This window comes from Hypanus sabinus, chromosome 9 (genome assembly GCF_030144855.1).
Source record: "Hypanus sabinus isolate sHypSab1 chromosome 9, sHypSab1.hap1, whole genome shotgun sequence".
In the NCBI taxonomy this organism is placed as follows: Eukaryota; Metazoa; Chordata; class Chondrichthyes; order Myliobatiformes; family Dasyatidae; genus Hypanus; species Hypanus sabinus.
This window is the reverse complement of record NC_082714.1, coordinates 38,379,029-38,405,174: the sequence shown is the minus strand read 5'-3', so window position 1 is coordinate 38,405,174 and position 26,146 is coordinate 38,379,029. Positions and strand designations below refer to the sequence as shown.

At 40.0% G+C, this 26,146-nt stretch overlaps 2 protein-coding genes and 1 long non-coding RNA gene across 6 annotated transcripts in view; 2 read left to right on the top strand and 1 right to left on the bottom strand.

Annotated features, from left to right (window-relative positions):
• Positions 1-5,186, top strand: part of radil (Ras association and DIL domains) — a 110,078-nt gene extending 104,892 nt beyond the window's left edge. For both annotated transcript variants that reach the window (XM_059979495.1, XM_059979494.1), the window contains one exon: positions 118-5,186. In XM_059979495.1, coding sequence (XP_059835478.1) covers positions 118-217 — 100 coding nt within the window. In that variant the 3' untranslated portion in view covers positions 218-5,186. The remainder of the gene's footprint in view (positions 1-117) is intronic.
• A 3,666-nt stretch (positions 5,187-8,852) lies between these two features.
• The window catches only part of ap5z1 (adaptor related protein complex 5 subunit zeta 1), a 49,607-nt gene continuing 32,313 nt past the window's right edge, over positions 8,853-26,146 (bottom strand). For 2 of the 3 annotated variants that reach the window (XM_059979490.1, XM_059979491.1), the window contains 3 exons: positions 24,648-24,780; positions 14,526-14,740; positions 8,853-9,225 (listed from right to left, as the gene is read on the bottom strand). In XM_059979490.1, coding sequence (XP_059835473.1) covers positions 8,952-9,225; positions 14,526-14,740; positions 24,648-24,780 — 622 coding nt within the window. In that variant the 3' untranslated portion in view covers positions 8,853-8,951. The remainder of the gene's footprint in view (positions 9,226-14,525; positions 14,741-24,647; positions 24,781-26,146) is intronic. The other variant, XM_059979493.1, reaches the window with a different exon arrangement.
• Positions 15,903-20,868, top strand: LOC132399271 (uncharacterized). The gene is made up of 2 exons (XR_009513926.1): positions 15,903-16,318; positions 17,990-20,868. It is a non-coding gene; the product is annotated as an uncharacterized LOC132399271 (long non-coding RNA).

Here is a 26,146-nt window from a genome sequence, read left to right as displayed (position 1 = left end):
TGGCTCTTCATGTAGATATAATTGAGAATATGCAGTTTGCTGAGATATAATGCCAGAACATACTGAAAACCAGGAATTTCTAATTTCTGAGAGCTAATTTCTTGCTTCTGCTTGCAGTGCAGTTAACCTGATCCGCTCAGCGGGTGAGAGACCACGATTCCTGGTTGCTAAGTCAGATTTCGTCAGTGCTGAGAAGATCAGTGCATCATCCTGTTAGTCACATTACTTCTCTTCATTCTTTCATGTTTAAGTGATAATTGAGCAAAAATGATTGACAGATGTTTCAAGTACTATTGTAACTGTCAGGCTTTACCTCCTAAACTCACTATTAGGATATAAAAGTTCATACAAAACACTTTTCTTAAAAAATATTATGTTTTGCCCAAATAAGATCCCTAAATAGAGGATTGATTAAAAGCTGCAATCAAAAGGCTTAAAATCAACTCATACGTTCCAAGAGTTTTATTCATACTAAGATTATTTTCTTAAATCCACTTTCTCAGAACTCTTAAGCTGTGTCCTGATCATATTTGCTGCTGTCCACCTGAGAATAACTGAGCTATAGGGGCTAGTAAAGTTGATGTCACACTCTTGGTCAGTGCTCTCATTTTGTTTTTCCCAATTCCTCTTGATTTAAACTGGATGACTTAATCATTTAAACTTGACTCCTGGGTATGTGAGAGAGCGACAGAGGGACTGAAACTGGGAAGCAAAGGAAAGATGAAATCTTACAAAAGCAGTTTTAGAACATTCCCCTTAAAAACAGAACTATAATCAGCTTGGCCCAGGAATAGCACTCTTATTTGGGTTGTGCATTTAAGATGACAATAGGATTTTCATAGATAAGCTATTAATGCACCCAGTTAAGTATCTTAGAGGAAGCTACCCATTCTACACTGCTGCACAAACTTAATATTTCTCAAGGCCTTCTAGCAAAAATTTTCACCTGCTCAGTTTTCAAAATTTGAAGCCATTTTCCTACACTTTGAAACTGTCAATTTCAGTGCCAGTATCATGACAAAATCCAAAGTTAAGGTTTCAGCAGGATCTTTTAAGTTTATAACAGGTGTCCAATCTTATGTTGCAGTGATCACTGTAATCAAAACTTCAATTACTGAATAAAATATATAAATTAGACCAAAGATTTTTTAAAAAAAACAGCTGCTGCATTTTAAAGTGTTAGATTAAATGGGCTTAACCTGATTGGATTTTGTCTTTAATTAGTTTGACTTCAGTATTTCCATTACAGTACATGCTGATGTAGGATCAAATTCTCTTAACTCTAATAGAACTAGTTGGTCAGTCAGAACCAAAGAGGAAAATGTCCCAATAGGTTTATAGCACATTTAATAAATGCTCTACCAATAAATGACAATGTAAATGTTTTGTAAAATTATCAATATTAACGGTATCCTATAGAATTAAAAATCTTAATGCAAGTTACACACACACAAAATGCTGGAGGAACTCAGCAGATCAGGCAACATCGATGGAAATGAATAAACAGTCAATGTTTTGGGCTGAGACCCTTCTTCAAGACTAATATGTTAATGTGATTTCAATTTCTGGCATTACACACAAAATGCTGGAGGAACTCAGCAGGTCAGGCAGCATCTATGGAAATGAATAAACAGTCATTGTTTTGGGCTGAGACCATTCTTCAAGACTAATATAATGTTAATGTGATTTCAATTTCTGGCATTACACACAAAATGCTGGAGGAACTCAGCAGATCAGACAGCATCGATGGAAATGAATCAGCAGTTTATGTTTCAGGCCAAAGTGCTTCATCAGCACTAAAAAGAAAGGTGGCAAAAGAAGATGAAGGGGAGGGAAGGAATACAAGCTGGCAAGTAATAGTTGAAACGAGTTAGATAGAGATAGATAGTGGGGTCAAGGGATATGGGGAGAGGGCAGGAACGGGGTACTGATTGTATACCATCAGCCATGATCACAGTGAATGGCGGTGCTGGCTAGAAGGGCCAAATGGCCTACTCCTGCACCTACTGTCCATTGTGAAATGATGTGAGGGAGAAGGTGGGTATTAGAAGGGAAATAATGTGAGAAACTGGGAGGTGAAAGAGGTGAAAGGTTGGAGGAGGAATATAATAGGAGAGGCTGTGAAACACAGAATAAAAAGGAAAGAGCTGGAGAATAGACGAAACAGAGGTGATAGGCCGGTCATAAGTATGGGGCGTGCAGGAGAGAGATAGTGTGAGGGCCACTAGCATGGTGGAAAACAAAGGTCGGAGCAAGTGTTATCCCTCCCTTTCGTTTTCCCTCATTCTGGTGGCCCTCTCACCTCTACTCTTTCCATCCCCTACCCTCATGACCTGCCCATCACCTCCCACATTTCCCCATCTCCTTTCCTCCAGAGGTATGACCTGACCTGCTGAGTTCCTCCAGCATTTTGTGTATAATACCATAAATTAATATCACATGTGTTACTCAAGATATCCAACATTGGGAACCATGGCAGTGTAGCAGTTAGAGTGACACTGTTATAGCTTGAAGCATCGAAGTTCAGAGTTCAAATTCGGGATCCACAGTAAGCAAATTTGTATGCTCCTTCTCGTATGCACATCGGATTCCTCCATGTGCTCTGGTTTCCTCCCACAGCACAAAGACATACCAGTTAGTAGACCATTGTAAATTGTCCCATGGTTTAGGCCAGGGTTAAATCTGTGGGTTGCTAGGTGACATGACTCAAAGGGCTAGTAGGACCTGTTCCACACTGTAGTTCGAAATAAAATAAATTACCTCTGCAGAATCTCTTGTGTTGCCAATTCCTTGCACCTTATTGGATGAATGAATTAAGCATTATTAAAATACATTTTAATTAAATACAGTATATACAGTACATACATGACAATTACAAAATTTACATTGCTACCTTAAATTAAATCTCTTGCCTCAATCCTAAATATGGTACAACCTGAAGCTTCAACTAGAAAAAGCAACTGCAAGATATTTATTTATTGATTGAGATACAGCGAGGCCCTTCTGGCTTATTCAAATTTGATAGCCATTTTAACAATCCTTTGTGATACTTTACCATTTTTAAGAACTGCAGGGGCAACAAATGTGTTATCACTTTAGAGTTTTTCTAATAGACAATTGACAGTAGGAGCAGGAGTAGGCCATTCAGCCCTTCTAGCCAGCACCGCCATTCACTGTGATCATACACAATCAGTACCCCGTTCCTGCCCTCTCCGCATATCCCTTGACCCCACTATCTATAAGAGCTCTATCTAACTCTCTCTTGAATGCATCCAGAGACTTGGCCTCCACTGCCTTCTGGGACAGAGCATTCCAGAGTATTCCTAATGTTTCTACCCAATAGCATTTCCAAAAGGGAAGATGGTGAAAAGATTCAGCAGATTAGACTGAATCTTCAGAGAGGGAGTATTATTTTTCAGGTCAATGACTTTTCATCAGAAAAAACAGCAAAAGAAATTGTTTTAAAAGTATAGGTTTTATGTCAGACACACATAGAAATCTCTGCCCTTCATCTGATCCAGCTGATGAGATTGCTTTGAGAGCTGGTACAGACTTGATGGACCAAATGGCATCCATCTCCTTATGAAGGAGAAATGAAAAGTTAGAAGACTGAGATTAATTTTCTGGACGGATCTTAGATACTTTATCATTCAAGTGCAGATGGAAAGGCAATCTCCTCTGTTCTGGGTAAAGATCTCCCATTTGTCAAATGGACCTCCAAGACACCTGATGGACCTGTCTTTAATGGCCATACAAAACAATTAGGTGAATGTTCATTTCATTGCCATTTGGTTCTAGATGTGTTCACAATGGTTGTCACATTTATCCAAAAGTAACAGCAACTGGTGCAGTTTGAGAGAAGTGATGAAGACCAGTAGAAATACTGGGGCCCTGTTTTAGTGCAGATTTGGTTTTAGATACACTTATAAGCTAGGAGCAAACAAACTACTTCTCAAGAGGTGGCCAGAATTTTGAGAGTAACTGATTTAGACTTTTGGGATCTTGGACAAACAGAAAATTGGGTGACCTCCATATCCTACCAAGGATACAACAGAACCACCGTATAAACAGAAGTTCCAGGTCGTCAAAATAACAATCAGTTACCTTTTGTTTTAAAAAGAGTTAACAACAGTTCTATCTTTTTATGCAGCCATCTTCTCCGGAGTTCAATGATTTGTACTTGGCTTAAAGCCATTTTGTAGATGTTGTGGTAATCTAGATTTTGAACATTCTTATAAACAAATTCAGTAAGAAACTAGTATTCAGGGTGGTCAAAACTCATAGGTGGTTAAACTGAACATTCGGGCAGAGAGTTCTTGAATTTGCTATTCTAAAATCAGGTATTACAGGAAGCAGGGAGCTCATGGTCATGTTTGCAACAATGCCATTTAGACAATGTCATTTTGCAAACAACTGTTTAAAAATAACCCTCTATCCTCTCAAAAAGAAATTATTTTTAAAGCAAGATATTTTGTAAATGCTGGAAATCTTGAAGAAGGTTTTAGGCCTGAAACCTCCATCGACTCTTTATTCCTTCCCATAGATGTTGCCTGACCTGCTGAGTTCCTTCAGCATTTTGTGTGCTACATTTTGTTTAGAAATCAGACAATAAATTTGTAATGTTATTTACACAAATTAGATGAGATGACTGACAGCTAAATAAGGGGGCATGAATGTGAATGTAATGATGTAAATCTACCAAATTAGATTTAAATCGCATCTTCCATTTTAACTCTCACAAGCATATCTTGCCAGAATTTCGGTAATCCCATGTAGATATCAACTGCCATACATCCAAGAATTCAAAATGATACTACTTACATTTTTAAACATCAATCACAACTTCAACAAGTCTGACTGCAGACTAATGATGACTCTTCTAAATTCTCCCAGGCAATTAGGAAGAGCCCGTTAACCAGACATCTCTGCACTGTGTTTGAATTGGCATAGTGAATACATATCAAAACTGTTTTTAAACAAACAAGCCACACCATTAAGATATTGCATTTAGAATAGATTCTTTCAGTATTATGACTGTAATTTTACCTCCATTATGTTAATGTGCTGTTCAACTAATATATTTTATAACTTAATGACTTGTGTTCAAAATACATTTCAAATGTGTACTCAAATAATGTAAGTTTTAAATGCATCAATTTTTGAAAAATTCTATGCAAATAAACTACTTTTCATGGATTAATCAACATCTTTTATTCTTTATTAAGTGTTATTTTTAATCCAGTGTGTTTATTATGTTGTGTAAACTTGAACACTTCTCCACATGACCACTGCAGGAATGTGAAGCGTCAGAGAACTCTGAACTGTCAGTCCTCAGTTATCCATACCTAATCATGATCTGGGAGAGCTTGGGCATTGCAATTACCCTTTAAGTTTGTAAACTAGAAATCAATGTTCCTACTCTTGGTAACAACGGTGACTTCGAGTGGAAGGAGTATGGGATGATCTATAATCTCCTCTGCCTTCTCCAGCTGCTCTCCATACAAACATCAAAATTTTATACCTAAACACACAGGTCTCCACAAAGAACTGCATTTACAACCCAGTTATGTGACAATATTTCAACTTTACCTCTAATGAGTATAAAGTCATTCTCAACAACAAAAACAAGTTATAATGTAGCTCATTAAGTATAATTCCTACTGCAATATTTTGAGGAAATTACAAGCAGGCTAGACAAAGGAGATGCAGTAGATGTGGTGTACTTGGATTTTCAGAAGGCCTTTGACAAGGTGCAGCACAGGAGGCTGCTTAGCAACATAAAAGCCCATGGAATTACAGGGGAGTTACTAGCATGGGTAGAACATTGGCTCTCAAGTAAAGGGATCCTATTCTGGCTAGCTGCCAGTTACCAGTGGAGTTCCACAGGGGTTGGTGTTAGGACAGGCATGGGCAAACTACGGCCCGCGGACCATATGCGGCCCGTTAAGCTTTTTAATCCAGCCCGCAGAACTTGATGAAATTATTTTAATAAACCTTGTTAACGTTTTTTCCCCGCAATTCTGGCGTCTTCCCAATAGATGACACACTCTATATACATTGACCTTTGTTGAGGTGCAGCGTATTACTCCACATTTGTGCTTTACTTTGTGACCTTGTGGCGACCCATTTCCTGGCACATCCGAACCGGCTCACAATTAGCCAGCGTTCCGGCTAAGGGAGATAGCCTGCGGGGATTTGCGAGCACAGAGCTCCGCATATTGGCGCGCTCTCACTGTTCTGTCATTGTGCGGGTCGTTGTTGAGTTTTGGCACAGAGGACAATTGAATAAGAAGGAGCAGGACAAGTAGACCTGCATCTCCTACCGTTTTTGAAATAAAGACAGTTAGGAGGAGAGTGATGATGATAATATCTTGAAGGATAACAGAATTTTCAGTGCTTTAAAATAATAACTGTTACTATTAAAAAAGCTGTATTTTATTCATTTAATTTTCAGTGTTTTAAAAGACATTTCAATAAATAGCTAAATACCATGGGACTTCAAAGACAGATATTTTGTTGTAATGCATTTGTTCATTTTCAATTGAACAAAAGCACATGTTTTCTACATATCCCATGATATTTTATTTTCTCTTATGAGGTGTATTACCAAAACACTCCGTCCATCTGCTCCTGGTCCGGCCCCCCTGTCAAATTTTAGAACCCTTTGTGGCCCTCAAGTCAAAAAGTTTGCCCACCCCTGTGTTAGGACCACTGTTTTTTTACGATGTATATCAATGATTTGGACTATGGGATTAATGGATTTGTGGCTAAATTTGCCCATGATACAAAGATAGGTATAAGAGTGGGTAGTGTTGAGTAAACAAAGAACCTGCAGAGAGACTTAGATAGTTTAGGGGAATGGGCAAAAAAGTGACAAATGAAATACAATGTTGGAAAGTGTATGGTGATGCACTTTGCTGGAAAAAATAAATGGGCAGACTATTACTTAGATGGGGAGAGAATTCAAAATGCAGAGATGCAAAGAGACTTGGGAGTCCTTGTGCAGGATACCCTTAAGGTTAACCTCCAGGTTGAGTTGGTGGTGAAGAAGACGAATGCAATGTTGGCATTCATTTCCAAAGGTATAGAATATAAAAGCAGGGATGTGATGTTGAGGCTCTATTAGGCACTCATGAGACCACACTTGGGAGTATTGTGTGCAGTTTTGGGCTCCTTATTTTAGAAAGGACATACTGATATTGGAGAGAGTTCAGAGAAAATTCACAAGAATGATTCCAGGAATGAAAGGGTTACTGTATGAGGACCATCTGGCAGCTCTTGGGCTGTATTCCTTGGAGTTCAGGAGAATGAGGGGGGGGATCTTATTCTGAATGTTAAAAGGCCTGAACAGATTAGGTATGGCAAGGTTATTTCCTATGGTACGGGAGTCTAGGACAAAAGGGCATGACTTCAGGATTGAAGGATGTCCATTAGAACAGAAATGCAGGGAAATTACTTTAGTCAGAGGGTGGTAAATCTGTGGAATTTGTTGCCACGAGCAGCTGTGGAGGCCAAGTCAATGGGTGCATTTAAGGCAGAGATAGTTAGGTTCTTGTTTAGCCAGAACATCCAAGGGTATGGGGAGAAGGCAGGGGAGAGGGGATGCCTGGAAGAATTGGATCAGCTCAGTATTGAATGGCGGAGCAGACTGAATGGCCTACTTCAGCTCCTATATCTTACGGTCTAAAGGTCAGCACAACATTGTGGGCTGAAGGGCCTTTAGTGAGATGTTCTATGTTATATATTCTTAAGTCTCTGAATTGAAAAGTGATCATATTTAAGGATTAATTAAATCTGCATTTACAAGTAGGCAGAGGAGATGAAAGAACAAGAATAAAGTACAAATTAACAATATTGTGGGCAAACCAGTTCACGTGGCACTATTACAGCTCGGGGCATCGAAGTTCAGAGTTCAATTCTGACATCATCTGTAAGGGGCTTGTACATTCTCCCCGTAGAATGTATGGGTTTTTTCCTGGGACCTCTGGTTTCCTCCCACAGTCCAAAGACTTACCAGTTAATAGGTTAATTGATCATTGTAAATTGCCCTGCAGTTAGGCTAGTGTTAAATTGGGGATTGCTCGGCAGTGCAACTTGAAGGGTCTACTCTGTGCTGTATCTCAAAATAAATAAATCTTAACACAAAAATATAAGCTGTAAAAAAAAATCTGTTGCCTTACAATGACGATATATGCACTTACAGAAGTATCCTTTTTTTTAAAAAAAAGTTGGGTCTAGTTGCAGAGAAGAGGAATTAACTTACCTAGAGCAGAGATGACATTAAGTCATCAAGAATACCACAGTAACACAAGAGATCACTGCCACTTCAACTCAAGTTCCCACATGCCGAATTAAAAAAACCTTAACATAAGGTGCTTATTTCTCAATTATCTTGAGATAACACAGTAATAACCCACTTATGACAAAAAAGTTGAATTTCCAGTTTATGTTGGCTTTGTACATATGAGTGTGATTGATGTCAATTTGCCAATGTGCACAATCATATCCGGAATATGCTCCAACTAATTGAGTGATTGAGAGATTTTAAGCACAAGCAGTATTCATTGCTCTCTTGAAATATGATTCTGAAATGAGGAATATGCTAACCTATTGTTATTCTCTTATTTAATGATGGAAACATAAGTTTACATATGGGTGACCCAATCTATGGGTGACCCAATCTCTACTATTTGAATTCAGAACATCCAACTGTGGTATGATACACACAAAAAAATCAACCAAATCAAAGGAAAAGTCAACTTGTTAAACATTAAAACAACAGCTTTTCACTCCATAACTCTCCACATTAGATATCCCTGTAAGCAGGCTTCTTGAAGAACTGAAGACCACTTAAACAAATAACAATAGTAAATACTTTATTGATCCCGAAGGAGAAATTATTTCACATTATGTTACATTTGGAACTCTAACAGGCACAAAGTCTGAAGATGCTACACAGGGAATCCAGGCGCTGGCTCTCTCTCTAGCATCTTGCTGATAGTCCTCATGGTGAGTGGGAGTGAAGCATTTGTATCTTTGTACCACCTTGGGCTGGCAATGTCTGCAGAAGGTCCTAGTATGAGTTGAGCTACATTTGGAGCTTTCAACAGATTATTAAGTTCACTGGCACGGGCCAGGATTTCCTGAATATCATCCTCACTGTACAAGGAGGAAATCAAAGCACTCCGAACAAATGGCCTCATCTTGGACAGGAACAGAGAGACCCTGAAGAGAGAACAAGTCTTGGGTCAGTGAAGGTGGCTTTGTTTTTCCAAACAGGTCAATTTACAAACAAATAAAGATTTCAACACACATTCTTAACAGACTCTTTCCTTTTAAAAATGATTTTTTTTTAGATGTAAAGAAGTACAAAGAGCTCTGTGAAGAACCAATAAAGAAATCCATTAACTCGAGCTGAAAATATCACAGAATCAAACTTCCCTTCAATAGATTCATCACAAAGCTATTTTACCCGATTCATTTTCATGCTGATGTTTCTAATGGGAACTAATTAATTAAAATTAACTTTCACACAGTGGTTGGGCCAAACACTATAGACATTAGTATGTATGCATACACATAAACATTGGGTTAATAGAATTCCCTTCTAACATTCAAAAGGGATGAAGTGGATATGTTCACATTTATACATCTAGATAAAAGTATAAGATGCAATATATGGACTCTACTTCAGATATCTGCATTGTAAGCCTCAAAATTAGAAGTTTGGTACTGAAAACACAGGTATCCATCTGCTACTTTATTCCATATGCTTTCCATAAGTTGTAAATGGTCAGTAACATTTTTAAAATCAATTTTAGTATTGCATTGTTCTCAACTGAGAGGAGAATACACAAAAACACTTTATGTGTTAGTGATTTGTGCAGATAAGCTACAGGTTAAGTAGTGTGGTTATTAGACTGAAGAAAATAGAGAAAATATGAATAAAGGAATGTAAAAGTTGTGATTACAGATTACTAAGCAAGTCAGGCCATGGTAGTAGAAAGGAAAAACTGAACAACTGATCTATAGCAAAAGTGGCCAGTTCTGACACAGACAGAAAGTGAACTAACTGAAACAGTTGAATTCATACTTAGTTTAGAATGTTCCAATAGAAGATGAGGTCACAAAGCAGTACAGTACAGAAACAGGCCCTGTGGTCCATCTAATCAGTGCCAAAAAATTACTTAAACTGCCAACTCCCAAAGACCTGGACCGGGACCATAGCCCTCCATATCCCCACCATCCAGATACTCATCCAAACTTCTCTTAAATATTGAAATCGAGCTCGCGTGGACCATTTGTGCTAGCAGCTCATTCCACACTCTCATGACCCTCTGAATGAAGAGGTTTCTTATGTTCCCCTTAAACATTTTGCTTTTCACCCTTAATCCATGACCTCTGTTTGTAGCTCAATCCAACCTTGCTGTGGAAAAAGCTTGTCTGCATTTACCCTATCTATACCCCTCATAATTTTGTATACCTCTATCAAATCTCCTCTCAATCTTCTATGTTCTAAAGAATGCAGTCCTAACCTATTCAATCTTTCCTTATAACTTAGGTCCTCCACACCCAGCAACATCCTTGTAAATTTTCTCTGTATTCTCTAACTTAGTTAAATCTGTTCTGTACATAGGTGACTAAAATTGCACACAATACTCCAGATTAGGTTTCACCAACATCTTTATACAACTTCAACATAACATCTAACTTTCAGTACAATACATTGCAGTTCCTCAAGCTCCCTTGGGCCTCTGTATAAGAGTCTACAAACAGTAAACTACAAACTGCTGTTGATACTGTTTGGGGAAGATGGCTCATCAAGAGAAGCCAACAGTAGCTAAGATCATAACGCCTAATGACTCTGCTGCTTAGGAGGGCAGGAAAAAGAGGGGCAGAGCTAAGGTGGTAGAGGAATAGACAGGAACAAGAGAAAATCTGCAAGTGCTGGAAATCTAAGCAACACGCCCAACACTCAGTCCTGCCAAAGGGGGTTTCAGCCTGAAATGTCTACTTTTTCCATTGATGCTGCCTGGCCTGCTGAATACCTCTAGCATTTGTGTGTGGGGCGAGGAATAGTCAAGAGCTGGGATGAGGTCATACAAGCCAAATTTAGGGAGCAAGGAGACAAATTAAAATGTAGGACCTCAAAGGTGTTACATAGTACCAGGATTACTACCTGTGCTATGTGCTAGTCAGAGAAGGAATAGCAAAATAGTTAGGATAAATATATGGCTTAAGCACTGGTGCAGAAGGGGGAGTGTTTCATTTCCTGGGGCATTGGAACCAATTCTGGGGCTATTACAGTTCTGGTCATTACAGGAACGTGGTTTCAGAACAGAAATGATTGGGAATTAAGTACACAGGGATATCTGGTAATATAGAAGTATAAGCAGGAAGGCAAGGAAGCTGGGGTTGTGCTCATAATTAAGGATAAGATCAGCACAATAGTGAGAGACAATATAAGATTTAAGTAAACTAAAATGAATTGACTGTGGACTTCAGGAAGGGAAGTCGAGGGAACACACACAAATTCCTTATCAAGGGATCAGAAGTAGAAAGGGTGAGCAGTTTCCAGTTCTGATGTGTGAACATCTTTGAGGATCCATCCTGCACCCAACATATTGATGCAATTACGAAGAAGGCACAGCAGCAGCTATTTTTCATTACAAGTGTGAAGAGGATTGGTATGTCACCAAAGACTCTCGCAAATTTCCACACATACCACAGAGAGCACTCTAACTGGCTGCCTCACCACCTGGTATGGACTACTGCACAGGATCAGAAAAAGCTGCAGAAAGTTATAAACTCAGCCAGCTCCATCATAGACACCAAGCTTCCCCAGCATCAAAGACACCTTCAAAAGGTAATGTCTCAAATATGTGTCATCCATCATTAAGGACCCCTATCACCCAGGACATCCCTCTTTCTCACTGTTACCACCAATGAGGTGGTACAGGAGTCTGAAAAAACACTCAGCATTTCAGTAACAGCTTCTTCCCCTCTATCAGATTTCTGAACACTACCTCAGTACTTCTTTCCAATCTCTTTTTGAATTACTTTTGAATTTTGAATTAATTCTGAATTATTGAATTTAATTTATTTTGTAATTTATAGTTATTATTATTGTGCATTGCAATGTACTGCTACCTCAAAGCAACAAATTTTACGGCATGCCAGTGATATTACACCTGATTCTGAATGGAAAAGCAAATTGTGCAAAGAGTAAAGTCTGCAGAGAGATATAGATAGGTCAGAAGAGTGGGCAAGGGTCTTAATATTTAAATGGTGAAAGATTGTAGCATGCTGTTGCACAGTGATTTGAGATTGCTTACACATGAATCAAAACATAAGGTTAGTTTGCAGGTGGAAAAGTTTATGCTGAAGTTAAAAGGTGAAAAATGGAATGCTGGCTTTCTTGGCTAGAGGGATTGAATTTAAGAGCAGAGGTTATGCTGCAACTGCACTGGGTGCTGGTGAGGTTGCACCTGGAGTACAGCATGCATTTCTGTCTCATTACCTGAGGAAAGATATACTGGCTTTGGAGGCAGTGCAGAAGAGGTTCACCAAGTTGATTCTGCAGATGAGGGAGTTAGGCTATGAGGAGAGACTGGAACAGAATGAGAGGGGAATCTTATAGAAACATATAGATAAAGAAGAAAATTTATTTCCACTGATAGGTGAAACTAGAACCAGGGGACTTAGCCTCAAGGTTCAGAATGAGTACATTTAGGATCAAGAGGAGGGACTGATCTTTCCATCTGTGGAACTCTCTGCTTGGGGAAGCAGAAGTGCCTACCTCATTAAATATATTGAAGACACAGTTAGACAGTTTTTGCATGGAAAAGGAAATAAGGGATAAGGGGTAAAGGCCATGGCTAGATCAACCACAATCTTATTCAGGCTGATGGGCCAGATTACCTACACCTGCTCCAAATTTGTATGCTCTTAAACAAATACAACAGAGTAGATGGATAGCTAAAATGACACGCAACTGGAATTGCACTGTTCTGTAGTTTGAAAGTAGGTGCTCCACATAGCTGTCACTCAATTCAAGAAGAGTAGAAGAAAACCACATTGTAAGTACTGGATTAAAGGGAATGCACGTGAATTGCCATTCATGTGGAAACAATACTTGGATTCCTGAATGATGGGAAGAGAAGAATTGAAAAGACAAGTGTAATGTCTCCTGCAGTTTCAAGAGACAGTGCCTAGGAAGAGCAATGGTTTGAGAAGTTATTGGTCTCTTCAAAATATTGAAAAGGAAGGGGAAGACATAACATGTCTGAGCATATGGCAGCCTGTCAGACTCTATATAAAATTCAGGAAACCCGTTTTCTTGGCATCAGAACTGACCAGTTCTGTTGTAGATCAACCAACTGTAACATTGATTCTATTCGTCTTTCTCCACTAGCAAGGTGTAACATACTTAGCTCTGCAATTTGCCACTCTTACATTTCTTTGATTTGGTTTGGTTTTCTGCTTCCCTATCTCCCCTCATCAATCTATTTGCCACACAACTTCTTCAACAGTTTATACTCTCCCTCACTATTCATTACTCCTCCTTCCAACAACTCTGCAACTTAAAAGTTAATTAATTCTCAATCTACCAGTTTTGATGAAGAACCTTCTGTATAATGCTGTTTAAATTGCTGACTCTTGCTGCTTAAATAGTATTTACTGGTTTTACTTCAAATTTCCAACATCTGCAGTTTTTTTTGATCTTCAAAGATCATAGACGGGAAAATTAGTATGAGAATTCTGTCTTCTAACTACTCCATTCCACAGTCCCGATGAGGAATCTCAGCTTGAAACATTGACTCATTATTCCTTTCCATAAATGCTACCTGACCTGCTGCATTCCTCCTGCGTTTTGCATGTATTTCACCTTTCCCCAGTCCTTTTCTAGAACGTGGGCATCTCTGACAAGGTCAACATTTTGCAGCCCAACTCTAGATGCACTTGAGGAGCTGGTGGTGAGTCATCATCCTGAATGGCTGGAGTCCTTCCACTGAAGCTGGGTAAAGAACTTCAGTATTCAAACTCAGAAATAATAAACATGTTTCTCTAATTATGCCTGGTTGGTGCCCATAGGCCAGGAGTGGACAGTGCTTCAGACTTATGCCACCAGCAAAAGTCATACAAAAACACAAAGCAAGAGGATAACACTTATTCTATAACCCCACTCAATCCACACTCTTCCTCTGCTGATTTGTTCATGACCTGACAACTTGCCCCTTCAAGTATTATTCTGATCTATTTTTGAAAATTACCACTTCCATAATACTTACAAGCAACTCAACCCTGATCATAACCTGCTGTATTTCACCTCCTCTATTGTTTCACTTCAAGAACCTTAAGTCACTATCCTTTTATCAGCCCAGTTACCAGTGCAAACATTTTCCCCTTGATTAAAACATAATGTAATTGTGAAAATAACTATACAGCGATGAATTAACTTAAAATTTCTTTGTAACTCCCACCACATCATCCTTTCTGCTTTAGTAATTATTTAGATGCAGTACCTTGGAATCAAGTCTTGGCTCCGAGATGCTAATTTTGCTAATGTTGACATGAGAACTGTGATGACTCGTGGTGAGCACTTGGGGACGCTGGCAGACGCTTGCAGTTGTATGATCTCAAAAAGCAGAGCTTCCAGAGTTTCAAAGAAGTTGGTGATTTGTTCAACTGTACAGCGTCTATCGTAAGACAAAGACAAATACTCTCCTATTGCCCAAACCTGAAAAGACAAAACCATATTGGGTTTACTAAATTGGAACCAAAACAGCAAATATTTTTCAAAAGTCAATGACCTTTTGCTCTGTTCTTTCTTTCACAGATGCTAGTTGACCTATTCCAAATTTTGTAGTATTTTGTGTTTAAATTTACTAGTAAAGATGTGGTCTACAAATTACATCAGAAGTTAGAAAATGCATGCCAAAAGGGCAATGTTACAATAGTCATCAGGAATTTCAATATGCAGGTAGTTAGGGAAAATCAGTCTGGTGCCGGATTCCAAGAGGGAGAATTTCTAGAATGCCTACAAGGTGGCTTTTTAGAGCAACTCTTGGTTGAGCCCACAGGGGGATCAGCTATTCTAGATTGGGTGTTGTGCAATGAACCAGAATTGATTAGAGAATTTAAGGTAAAAGAACCCTTAAGGGGAAGTGATCATAACATGATCGAATTCACCCTGAAGTTTGAGGAAGAGAAGGAATACACAGTGGTATTTTTTCAATAATGTCAGAAGCAATAATTTTGGTTGGCAATATTTCATAAACCTGATTCTGATATTCTACACCTTTCAATCTAATTAGAGTTATTGGAGTCGATACATTTTGCAGCAGCAACTGTTGTTAGCACCACAACAGCACATAAGGTCAAAGGTATCATTATTACAGTGGACTAAAGGGAATTACAGAGGCATGAGACAGGAGTTGGTCAGAATTGATTTGAAAAGAACACTGGTAGGAAAGATGGCAGAGTAGTAACGGCTGGAATTTCTGGAAGTAATTCGGAAGGCACAGGATACATACGTCTCTAAGATGAGTAAGTATTTTAAAGGCAAAATGACATAACCATGACTACCAGGAGATCTGTGACAACTCACGAGGAGTTACAAGATTCAGTGGCTGAGATGGGAGAGGCGGCACATACAACTGATGCCCGGGTGCTTCACCAGTCACAGCTTCATGGGAGAGTGGCAAACAGAAAGCCAATGTTGAGAAAAACTCATATGAAAACTCGACTAGAGTTTGCCAGAAGGCACGTGGGAGAGTCTGAAGTCAGCTGGAAGAAGCTTCGATGGTCTGATATAACCAAAATTGAGCTTTTTGTCCGTTAGACTAAATGCTATGTTTGGCATAAGCACCATCCCTACTGTGAAGCACGGTGGTGGCTGCATCACGCTGCGGGAAAGCTTCACTGCGGCAGACCCTGGTAGGCTTCTAAAGGTAGAGGATAAAATGAATGCAGTAAAATCCTGGAGGAAAACCTGATGCAGTCTGCAAGAGAACTGCAACTTGGGAGAAGATTTGTTTACCAGCAAGTCAATGACCCCAAGCATAAAGTCAAAGCTATGCGGGAATAGCTTAAAAACAAAGTTAATGACCTGGAGTGGCCAAGTCAGCGTCCAGACCTCAATCCAATTGAGAATGTGTGGTAAGACCTGAAAAGGGCTTTTCAGTCAGGAACCCCATGCAATCTGACAGAGCCTGAGCAGTTTTGTTAGAAGAATGGGGAAAAATTGCAGTGTCCAAATGTGCAAAGCTGATAGAGACCTATCCTCACACACTCAAGGCTGTAATTGCTGTCAAAGGTACATCTTCTAACTACTGTCTTGAATTTTGAGTTTATTTTGTGTTTTATATTTGTAATTATTTAGATTACTTTGTAGACATCTGTTTTCACTTTGACACAAGAGGTTTTTTTTGTTGATCATTGTCAAAAAGCCAAATTTAATTCAATGTGAAACGTGACAATAAAATGTGAAAACTTCCAAGGGGAGAGCGTGAATACTTTTGATAGGTACTGTAAAAGCAAGGAATTAATGTTGAGACTTTATAAAGCACTGGTGAGGCCTCACTTGGAGCATTGTGAGCAGTTTTGAGCCCCTTATCTTAAAAAGGATGTGCTGAAACTAGAGAGGACTTAAAGGAGGTTCACAAAAATTATTCCAGGATTGAACAGCTTGTCATATGAAGAGCAGTTGACGGCTCTGGGCCTGTATTCACTAGAATTCAGAAGAATGATGGGTGACCTCATTGAAACCTATCGAATGGTGAAAGGCCTTGACAGAGTGGATGTGGATAGGAAGTTTCTTATGGTGAGAGAGTCTAAGAACAGAGGACACAGCCTTAGAATAGAGGGGCGTTCTTTTAGAACAGAGATGAGGAGGTCTTTCTTTAGCCAGAGAGTGGAGAATCTGTAGAATTCTTTGCCACAGGCAGCTGTGGAGGCCAAATCTTTATGTGTGTTTAAGGCAGAGGTTGACAGATTCTTGATTGGCCAATGGATGAAGGGATATGGGCAAAAAAGGCAAGAAATTGGGGCGGAGGGGAAAACTGGATCAGCCTTGATGAAATGGCAGAGCAGACTCAATGTGCCAAATGGCCTAATTCTACTCTTACATCTTATGGTCTTATTTTGAAACAGCTGCTCATTCATCAGGAAACTTGGTGCATCTGATCCAAAGCGACATGCACAAATCACAAGTAGTTAAATAGGGTAGGCACTTCCCCATAATCACCCCTTTCTTAAGCACAAGAGATTCGGCAGATGCTGGAAATCCAAAGAAATACACAAAATGCTGGAGGTCACATAGCATCCATGAAACAGAATAAACAGTCAACAGTTCAGGCCGAGACCCTTCATCGAGACTGGAAATGAAGGGGGATAAAGAGTAGACTTCTGGCTTCTTCCCCCTTCCTTTCCAATCCTGATGAAGGGTCTCACCTCAAATCATTGACTTTTTATACCTTTTCAAAGATGCTGCCTTACCAACTGAGTTCCCTGCAGTATTTTGCATGTTTCAATTCTTTTGCATCATGAAAATCTGGTTTATTTGTTATATTTATATCAGATAAAAACAACTAGTTCTCCAAGTGAATATACTTAATAACAGTGCAACTTCTTTGACCATTAAGCACTTTTAAACACAGGTAGTGAAAAGGCTATATGAAGTGTCAGCAGATAAAAATGGCCAAAAATAGTAGATTGATTAGGATCTGTATGGCCTGGCCTGCTGAATATTTCTACATTTTCTGATCTTATTTTAGATCTCCAGCATCCACAGTGTTTTGTTTCTGTAGTTTCAGCCTTAACTAAGTAGGCAGCGTTCTTGAATCCAAGTTAACACAAAATCACATACAAGAGATTTAGGCTTAAAAATCTATAGTGATATTCCAATGAAATACTGAGGAAGCATTGCAATGCCTAAGCTGTCATCTTTTGGGTAAGGTGTTAAACTAATGCCCCATCTGTCCTCCAGGTTGGTTGTCAAAGAACCTGAAGCACCACTTCAAGTATCATCAGAAGAGTAATCTATCAAATTACATCACTAAAGCAGAAACAAAGGAGCCATAATCACTCCAGTGTGTTGGTGCTTGTGGGATTTTGTGCATCAGACTGCTATTTTCTTGTTATAGCTCTAACGACATTTAAAAAGTGATGTAAATCAAGTGGCATAAAACAAGGATGTAAAATGTTTCTCCAATGACCCAATCAAATTGGAAGGGACGTGGCAACCTGCAGGTCCATGAGTGAGATTAAAAAAAAGAGCAGGATTTCAGCACTTTTCCTCGCAGCCCAATCAAATTGGGGTGGGGGGGGGGGGAGGGGAGGAGAAACTCACAGGTCTGTAAGATTTTAAAAGAGGAGCTTTCATGGGGTTTCAGCATTTTTCAGCAGTCCAATCAAATCTCGATTCATTAGCAAGGGTAAATAAAAATAAGGTTGCGGCAAGTGGAGCGGCCATTGTCTGAGTGGACGGTTGCTAGAGAGAGGAGGCCTTGGCTCATCAGGTTGGGGCGAGGTATGTCCAATGCGGGAATTCTGAGAGACCTTCAACCTCCCAGATAATCATATCTGCCCCAGGTGCACTGAGTTGCAGCTCCTTAGAGAATGTGTTAAGGAACTGGAGCTGCAGCTCAATGACCTTCGGTCCCTATGGTAAACTGAGGAGGTAATAGATAGGAGATACAAGGAGGTAGTCACTCCTAAAATGCAGGAGGCAGGTATCTGGTTGACTGTCAGGAGAGGGACAAGACCTTGGCAGACATCGCAGAGTATCCCCGACTGTTCTCCTCAATAATATGCATACCATTTTGGATACTGTTGAGGATGGGGGAAATCCGTAGCAACTGGGACTCTGGATCTGGTGCTACAGCTCAGAAGCGAAGTGGGGAGCAGAGTAGTGATAGGGGATTCCACAGTAAGAGAGACTGGATTATATGTTGCCTCCGAGGTGCCAGAGTCAGGGATGTGTCAGATCGGGTCTACAGTATTCGAGAGGGGGATGGGGAACAGGCAGAGTCTTGGTACACATTAGCACCAATGACATAGGTCAGAAAATGAAGGTGGTCCTAAAAAAAGAATTTAGGGAGTTGGGCAGAAAAATGAAATGTGCAGGACTTCCAGTAGATGTAAATTCTGGATTGCTGCCTGTGTCATGCATCACTGAGAGTAATAGGAAGATCAGGCAAATGAGTGAGTGGCTGAGAAACTGGTGCACGAAGCAGGGCTTCAAACTACTGGATCATTGGGATCTCTGCAGAAGAAGGTATGATCTGCACAAAAGGGACGCGTTATACCTGAGCCCAAGGAGGACTGATACCTTTGCGGGCAAGTTTGCTAGAGCTGTTGGGGAAGGTTTAAACTTATTTGGCAGGAGGATGGGAAACTGTTCGATAGGGCTGAGGATGGGGCAGTTGGTATACAAGTAGAGGCAGTGTGCATTGAGACTGTAAAGAAGGAAATGTAGATGATAGGGTAAAATTGCAGTCAGTGGGATGAGTTGAAATGTCAGATGGGAGGTAAAATTGAAAAGGGTGATGAATACTGAAGGTGTTATATTTGAATGCACACAGTACATGTTATAAGGTAGATGATCTTGTACTGCAGTTAGAGATTAGCAGGTATGACACTATGGGCTTTACTGAGTCACGACTGAAAAAAAGATCACATTTCGGACCTTAATATCCAAGGATACACAATGTATCAAAAGGACAGGTAGGTATGCAGAGGGGATGAGGTGGCTCTGTTGGTAAACAATGAAATCTAATCCTTTGGAGGAGTTTCAAAGTACATTTAAGTGACATAGGATCGGAAGATGTAGAATCGTTGGAGTAGAGTTAAGAAACTGCAAATGTAAAAATGGGAGATAGAAAATGCATGTCAAAAGGGCAATGTTGTGATAGTCATGGAGGGTTTCAATATGCAGGCAGATTGGACAAATCAGGATGGTACTGATTTTGGATCCCAAGAAAGAATTTGTAGGATGTCTATGAGATGGCTTTTTAAAGCAGCTTGTGGTTGAGCCCACTAGGGGATCAGCTATTCTGGATTAGATGTTGTGCAAAGAACCAGATTAGAATAGGGAGTTTAAGATAAAGGAAATGTCAGGAAGCAGTGATCATAATTTGATAGAATTCACTCTGCAATTTGAGAGCAAGAAGTTGAAGTAAAACATTTCAGTATTAGAGTGGAGTAAAGGGAATTACAGAAGCATGAGAGAGGAGCTGGCCGAAGTTGATTAGAAGAGGACACTAGCAGGGATGATGGCAGACCAGCAATGGCTGGAGTTTCTAGGAGCAATTTGGAAGATGCAGGATAGATACATCCCAAAAAAGAAATATTCTAAAGGCAGAATGACAACTGTGGTTGACAAGAGAAATCAAAGCCAACATAAAAGCAAATAAGAGGGCATATAATAAAGCAACAATTAGTGGGAAGTTAGAGGAATGAGAAGTTTCTAAAAACTAAAACTAAAAGCAACATCCCATATAATACACACAAAATGCTGAAGGGACTCAGCAGGCCAGGCAGCATCTACGGAAAATAATCAATAGTTGACTTATCAGGCCAAAACCCTTCATCAGGACTGGAAAAAGTGAGAAGTCGGAGTAAAATCCTGGGAGGAAGGAAGTAAGTATAAGGTAGTAGGTAATAGGTAAAACTGGGAGAGGGGGAAGGGTGAAGTAAAGAGCTGGGAAGTTGACAGGTGAAAAAGATAAAAAGCTGGAGAAGGGGGAATCTGATAGGACAGGACAGACCCATGGAAGGAAGGGAAGCAGGAGGAGCATCAGAGGGAGGTGATGGGCAGGTAAGGAGACAAGCTGAGAGAGGAAAATGGGAATAGGGAATGGTGAAGGTGAGGAGGAGGGAATTACTGGAGAACTGAGAAATCGCTGTTTATGCCATAAGGTTGGAGGCTACCTGGATGGAATACCACGAGTTGCTCCTCCAACCTGATTGTGGCCTCATCACAGGAGTAGAGGAGGCCATGGACTGACATGTCAGAGTGGAATGGGAAACAGAACTGAAATGGGTGGCCATCGGGAGATCCTGCTTTTTGTGGCAGATGAAATGAATATGTACTTTGCATCAGTCCACTGTGGAAGACAACTAGCTGTATATCAGAAGATCAAGAGCATCAGAGGGCAGAAGTGAGTGAAGTTGCCATTACTAGGGTGAAGGTGCCTGGGAGGCTGAAAGGCCTTAAAGTAAATAAGTCACGTGGACCGGATGGACTACACCCCAGAGTTCTGAAAGGTAGCTCAAGAGATTGTGGATGCATTAGTAATGATCTTTTAAGAATCACTAGGCTCTGGCATGGTTCCAGAGGACTGGAAAATTGCGAATGTCACTCTTCCAAAGGGGACGGAAGCAGAAGAAAGGAAATTATAGGCCAGTTAACTTGACCTCAGTGGTTGGAAAGACATTGGAGTAGATTATTAAGGATGAGATTTCGGGGTACAAGGAGGCACATGGTAAAATAGGACAAAGTCAGCATGGTTTCCTTAAGGGAAAATCTTGCCTGACAAATCTGTTCAAATTCTTCGAGGAAGTAACAAGCAAGATAGACAAAGGAGAATTGGTGGATATTGTGTACTTGGATTTTCAGAAGGCCTTTGACAAATACGTGAGGCTTCTTAGCAGGATAAGACCCCAAGTATTACAGGAAAAATACCAGCATGGATAGAGCATTGGTGATTGGCAGGAGGCAAACAGTGGGGTTAAAGGGAACCTTTTCTGATTGGCTGCTGGTGACTAGTGGTGTTCTGTAGAGGTCGCTTCTTTTTACATTGTACATCAATAATTTGGATATTGAAATTGATGAACAATAGTTTGTGAACGATAGATACAAAGGCAGGTGGAGGGGCAGGTAATGTTGAGGAAGCAGGGAGGCTGCAGAAGGACTTAAGACAGATTAGCAGAATGTGCAGGATGAAATATAGTGTCGGGAAGTATATGGTCATGCACTTTGGTAGAAGAAATAATAGTGTATGCTATTTTCTACATGGGAAGGTGCAAAGGGACTTGGGAGTCCTCGTGCAGAATTCCCTAAAGTTTAATTTGCAGGTTAGTCTGTGATGAGGAAGGCAAATGCAATGTTAGCATTCATTTTGAGAGGACTCAAATATAAAACAAAGATGTAATGCTGAAGCTTTATAAGGCACTGGTGAGGCCTCACGTTGAGTATTGTGAGACGTTTGGGTCCCTTATCTAAGAAAGGATGTGCTGACATTGGAGAGGGTTCAAAGGAGGTTCTCGAAAATGATTCCAGGAATGAAAGGCATATCATATGAGGAGTGTTTGATGGCTTTGGGCCTGCATTTGCTGGAATTTAGAAGAATGGGGGGGGGGGGGGGTTCTCATTAAAATGTGCTGAATCTTCGAAGGCCTAGAAAAAATGTATGTGGACTGGATATATCCTGTGGTGGGGGAAGTCAAGGACCAGAGACCACAACCTTAGAATAGAGGGACATCCATTTAGAATAGAGATGAGGAGGAATTTCTTTAGCCGGAGGGTGTGGAATTCATTGCCATAGGTAGCAAGACGGGCATGAAAAGTTATGAGGAGAAGGCAGGAGAATGGAGTTGAGATCATATGGTGGAGCTGACTTGATATGCCAAATGGCCTAATTCTGCTCTTATGTCTTATAGATTTTGGAGATTGTGAACATCATTACATGAATGCAAGTTCTTTCTTTCCTTCCTTCCTTTGTCTTTAACCACATTGTACCCGAATATGAATCCTGATCTGATGCAAAGGTACAATGATATAACACTACACTGCTCTTGGTTTGGGACAATCGAATGATAAGCTGTCATCTGCTTCAAGCAGACTTCAATTATACCAGTGCCCAAAAAGAATGTGGTAAACTGCCTTAATGACTATTATCTAGTAGCACTTAAATCCACTGTGATGAAGTGTTTTGAGAGGTTGGTGATGAAGCACATCAACTCCTGCCTGAGGAGTGACTTGGATCCATTCCAGTTTGCCTATCATCACAACAGGTCAACAGCAGATGCCATTTCATTGACTCTCCGCTCAGTTGTGGAACTTCTAGACAGTGAGGAGGCATACATCGAGATGCTCTTCATTGACTACAGCTTGACATTCAATACTATCATCCCCGTCAAATCTAACCAAAAAGCTCCAAGACCTAGACCTCAATACCTCCTTGTGTAACTGGATAGACCTCAGCCAGTTTGGATCGGCAACATCTTCACAATCTCTATCAGCCTTCTGGTGCACCTGGTGGTATGTGATTAATCCCCTACTCTACTCACTTTGTACTTATGACTATGAGGCTAAGTACAGCTCCAATCCTATATTTAATTTTGCTGACGATACCACTTCTGTGGGCCAAATCAAAGGCAGTGACAAATCAGCATGTAGGAAGAAAATTAAAAACCTGGTTAAATGACGCCACAACAACCACCTCACTCAATGTCAGCAAAATCAAAGTGCTGATTATTGATTACAGAAGGAGGAAATCGGAGGCCCATGAGCCAGTCCTCATCAAAGGATCAGAGGTGGAGAGTCAGCAACTTTAAATCCCTCAGCATTATTATTTCAGAGGATCGGTCCTGGGTCCAGCATGAAAGTGCCATTACAAAGGAGGAACGGCAGCATCTCTACTTTCTTAGAAGTTTGCACCAATTCAGCATGTCATCTAAAACTCTGACAAACTTCTATACCTGAGCAGTGGAGAGTACACTGACAGGTTGCATCACAGTGAGGTATGGAAACACCAATGCCCTCGAACGGGAAAAAACTACAAAAAGTGGCGGATACAGCCCAGTCCATCACAGGTAACCCTCTCCTCACCTTTGGGCTCATTTACAAGGAGCACTGATGAAGGAAAGCAGAATCCATCATCAAGGACCCCCACCATCCTGCCCATGCTCTCTTTTTGCTACTGCCATCAGGAAAGAGGTACAAGAGTCTCAGGTCCCACACCACCAGGTTCAGGAACAGTTATTACCCCTCAACCATCAAGCTCTTGAACCAGAGGGGATAACTTCACTAACCCAACACTAAACTGATTCTGTAATCCATGGACTCACTTTTAAGGACTCTACAACTTGTGTTCTCGATATTTATTGCTTATTTGTTATTTTTTAATATTATTTTTGTAATTGCATAGTTTGCTGTCTGTTGCACATTGGTTGTTTGTCTCTGTCACGTTGAGGCTTCTTATTGATTCTATTGTGTTTCTTTCTAGTTACTGTGAATGCCCGCAAGAAAATTAAACTCAGGTATCATGTATGTACTTTGATAATAAAATTACTTTGAACAAAAAACCTCAGTGGAAAATAACATCATGTAAACTTATCCATCAACACCGCCTCCGGTGCAGCCCATGCAAATGACAAGTTGCTTGATTGTAATCAAGACTGGGGACCACAGTAAACATTCCCCTGCATAATCCAGTGAACCAATGTGTAGCACCTGTGTTACATGATGTTCTGTCAACTCCTAGTTTGTAAAGGTCAACAAAGAACTAGATGAATGTATTCAGCCATCAGGAGATCTGTAGCCCATGGAAAATTAAAGGTAATGCACATCTAATATTACTTCAGGAGATGCTCTGATCAGAACAGGTCACTGAATAAGAATTTCCCCTGTAATTCCTTACCACATGAATGAAAAAGTCCTCTTTATTGCTGATATTGCTGACTGTTCCACAGAATTCTAGCAGCTCTTTGGATTGTTCTACAATGACAGTTGGATACAGTTTACATAAGACCATCAGCTGGGCACTGAATACACTGTGGAAATGGAGAATGAAATAATAGTAAGCAGTGCAGGTAGTAATTAATCACAACAAACATGAAACACCACCTAAACTGAATCCAGATATCCATTATAAACAGCTTCTACCAAAAATTTAAACATTTTGATCTTAGTCACATATTTACTATATTTTAATGCAGGTTGTTTGAGAAACCAAATACATTCCATCTACTCAGTAATCAGTCAAAGAGAGCAAGAGTTATTGAGCATGGAAACAGCAGCTCCTTTGTCCCAATGAGTCCACACTAACTATTAAGTAACCATTTACACTACTCTCATTTTTTTCTCCGGACATTTACATCAATTCCCTCTAGATTCTATTCACCTATGCAACAGGGGCAACTTGTAGTAACCTGCACATGCACTTGAGATGGGAGAGGAAGCCAGAGCAGACAGCGAAGACCAAGTGGTCATAGGGAATATGTGCACACAGCACATATTTCTTCAAAGAATTCAAAAATAAGAAGTCTGAACTTTGCTGTTGAAACCCACGTTGAAGTCTTTGACATATTTTCAGTTTCCAGATTTTTTTGATTACATTTAATGACTTTATTTTCAGGTCTTTATCTCATCTTTTAATTGGTCTTTTAACTTCAGGTCTTTTAACTGCACCTATCCATAAACATGTTGTGCTGCTGGACGAACAGTCCACTGGTTGAACAAATACTCTAAGAATACGAGTTTTCATGGCAGCTGGGCAACTCAAATACATATAATTAAATAAATCTGGAATAACGGGATTGTATCAGAAACTTGGCTATCATAAATTTAGGCCACTGATACCCTTTAGTGAAGTCTCTGCAAATCTCTTCCGCCATTACAAGGCATGAATCAGATGTGCAATGGAATATTCTTCAGCCTCTTGAGCAACTGGAGCTGTAACACCATTAGGGATGCTGAACACCACCCATGTCTATGCAGTCTGACTCATTGGCATCCCATTCACTACCATAAAAACTCACTCCTTTTGCACTGATGCATTGTAGTTACAGCGCGTATTATCCAAAAGACCTATTGGAGCACTCTACCAAGGATTTCAGTATAATCACAATTCTAAAATCCCAACCACTCAGAATGACCAAGGCAGTAGTTGTATCATAACTTTAATATATATTACTGTTAACAGATCAAAATCCTGGAATTCTCTATCAAAAAGCAACATGTTAGAGCCTTCAGCAGATATACTCCAGCTGTTTGTAAAGGTAGCTCAATAGCTTTTAAAGTGCAATTACATACAGACAATAAAAATTGGCCTTACCAAAGTATCTACATTGTGCAAACAAAAAATATATACACACACATGTACACATACACTCCCAGAATTATTTCATCCAGTAAGCA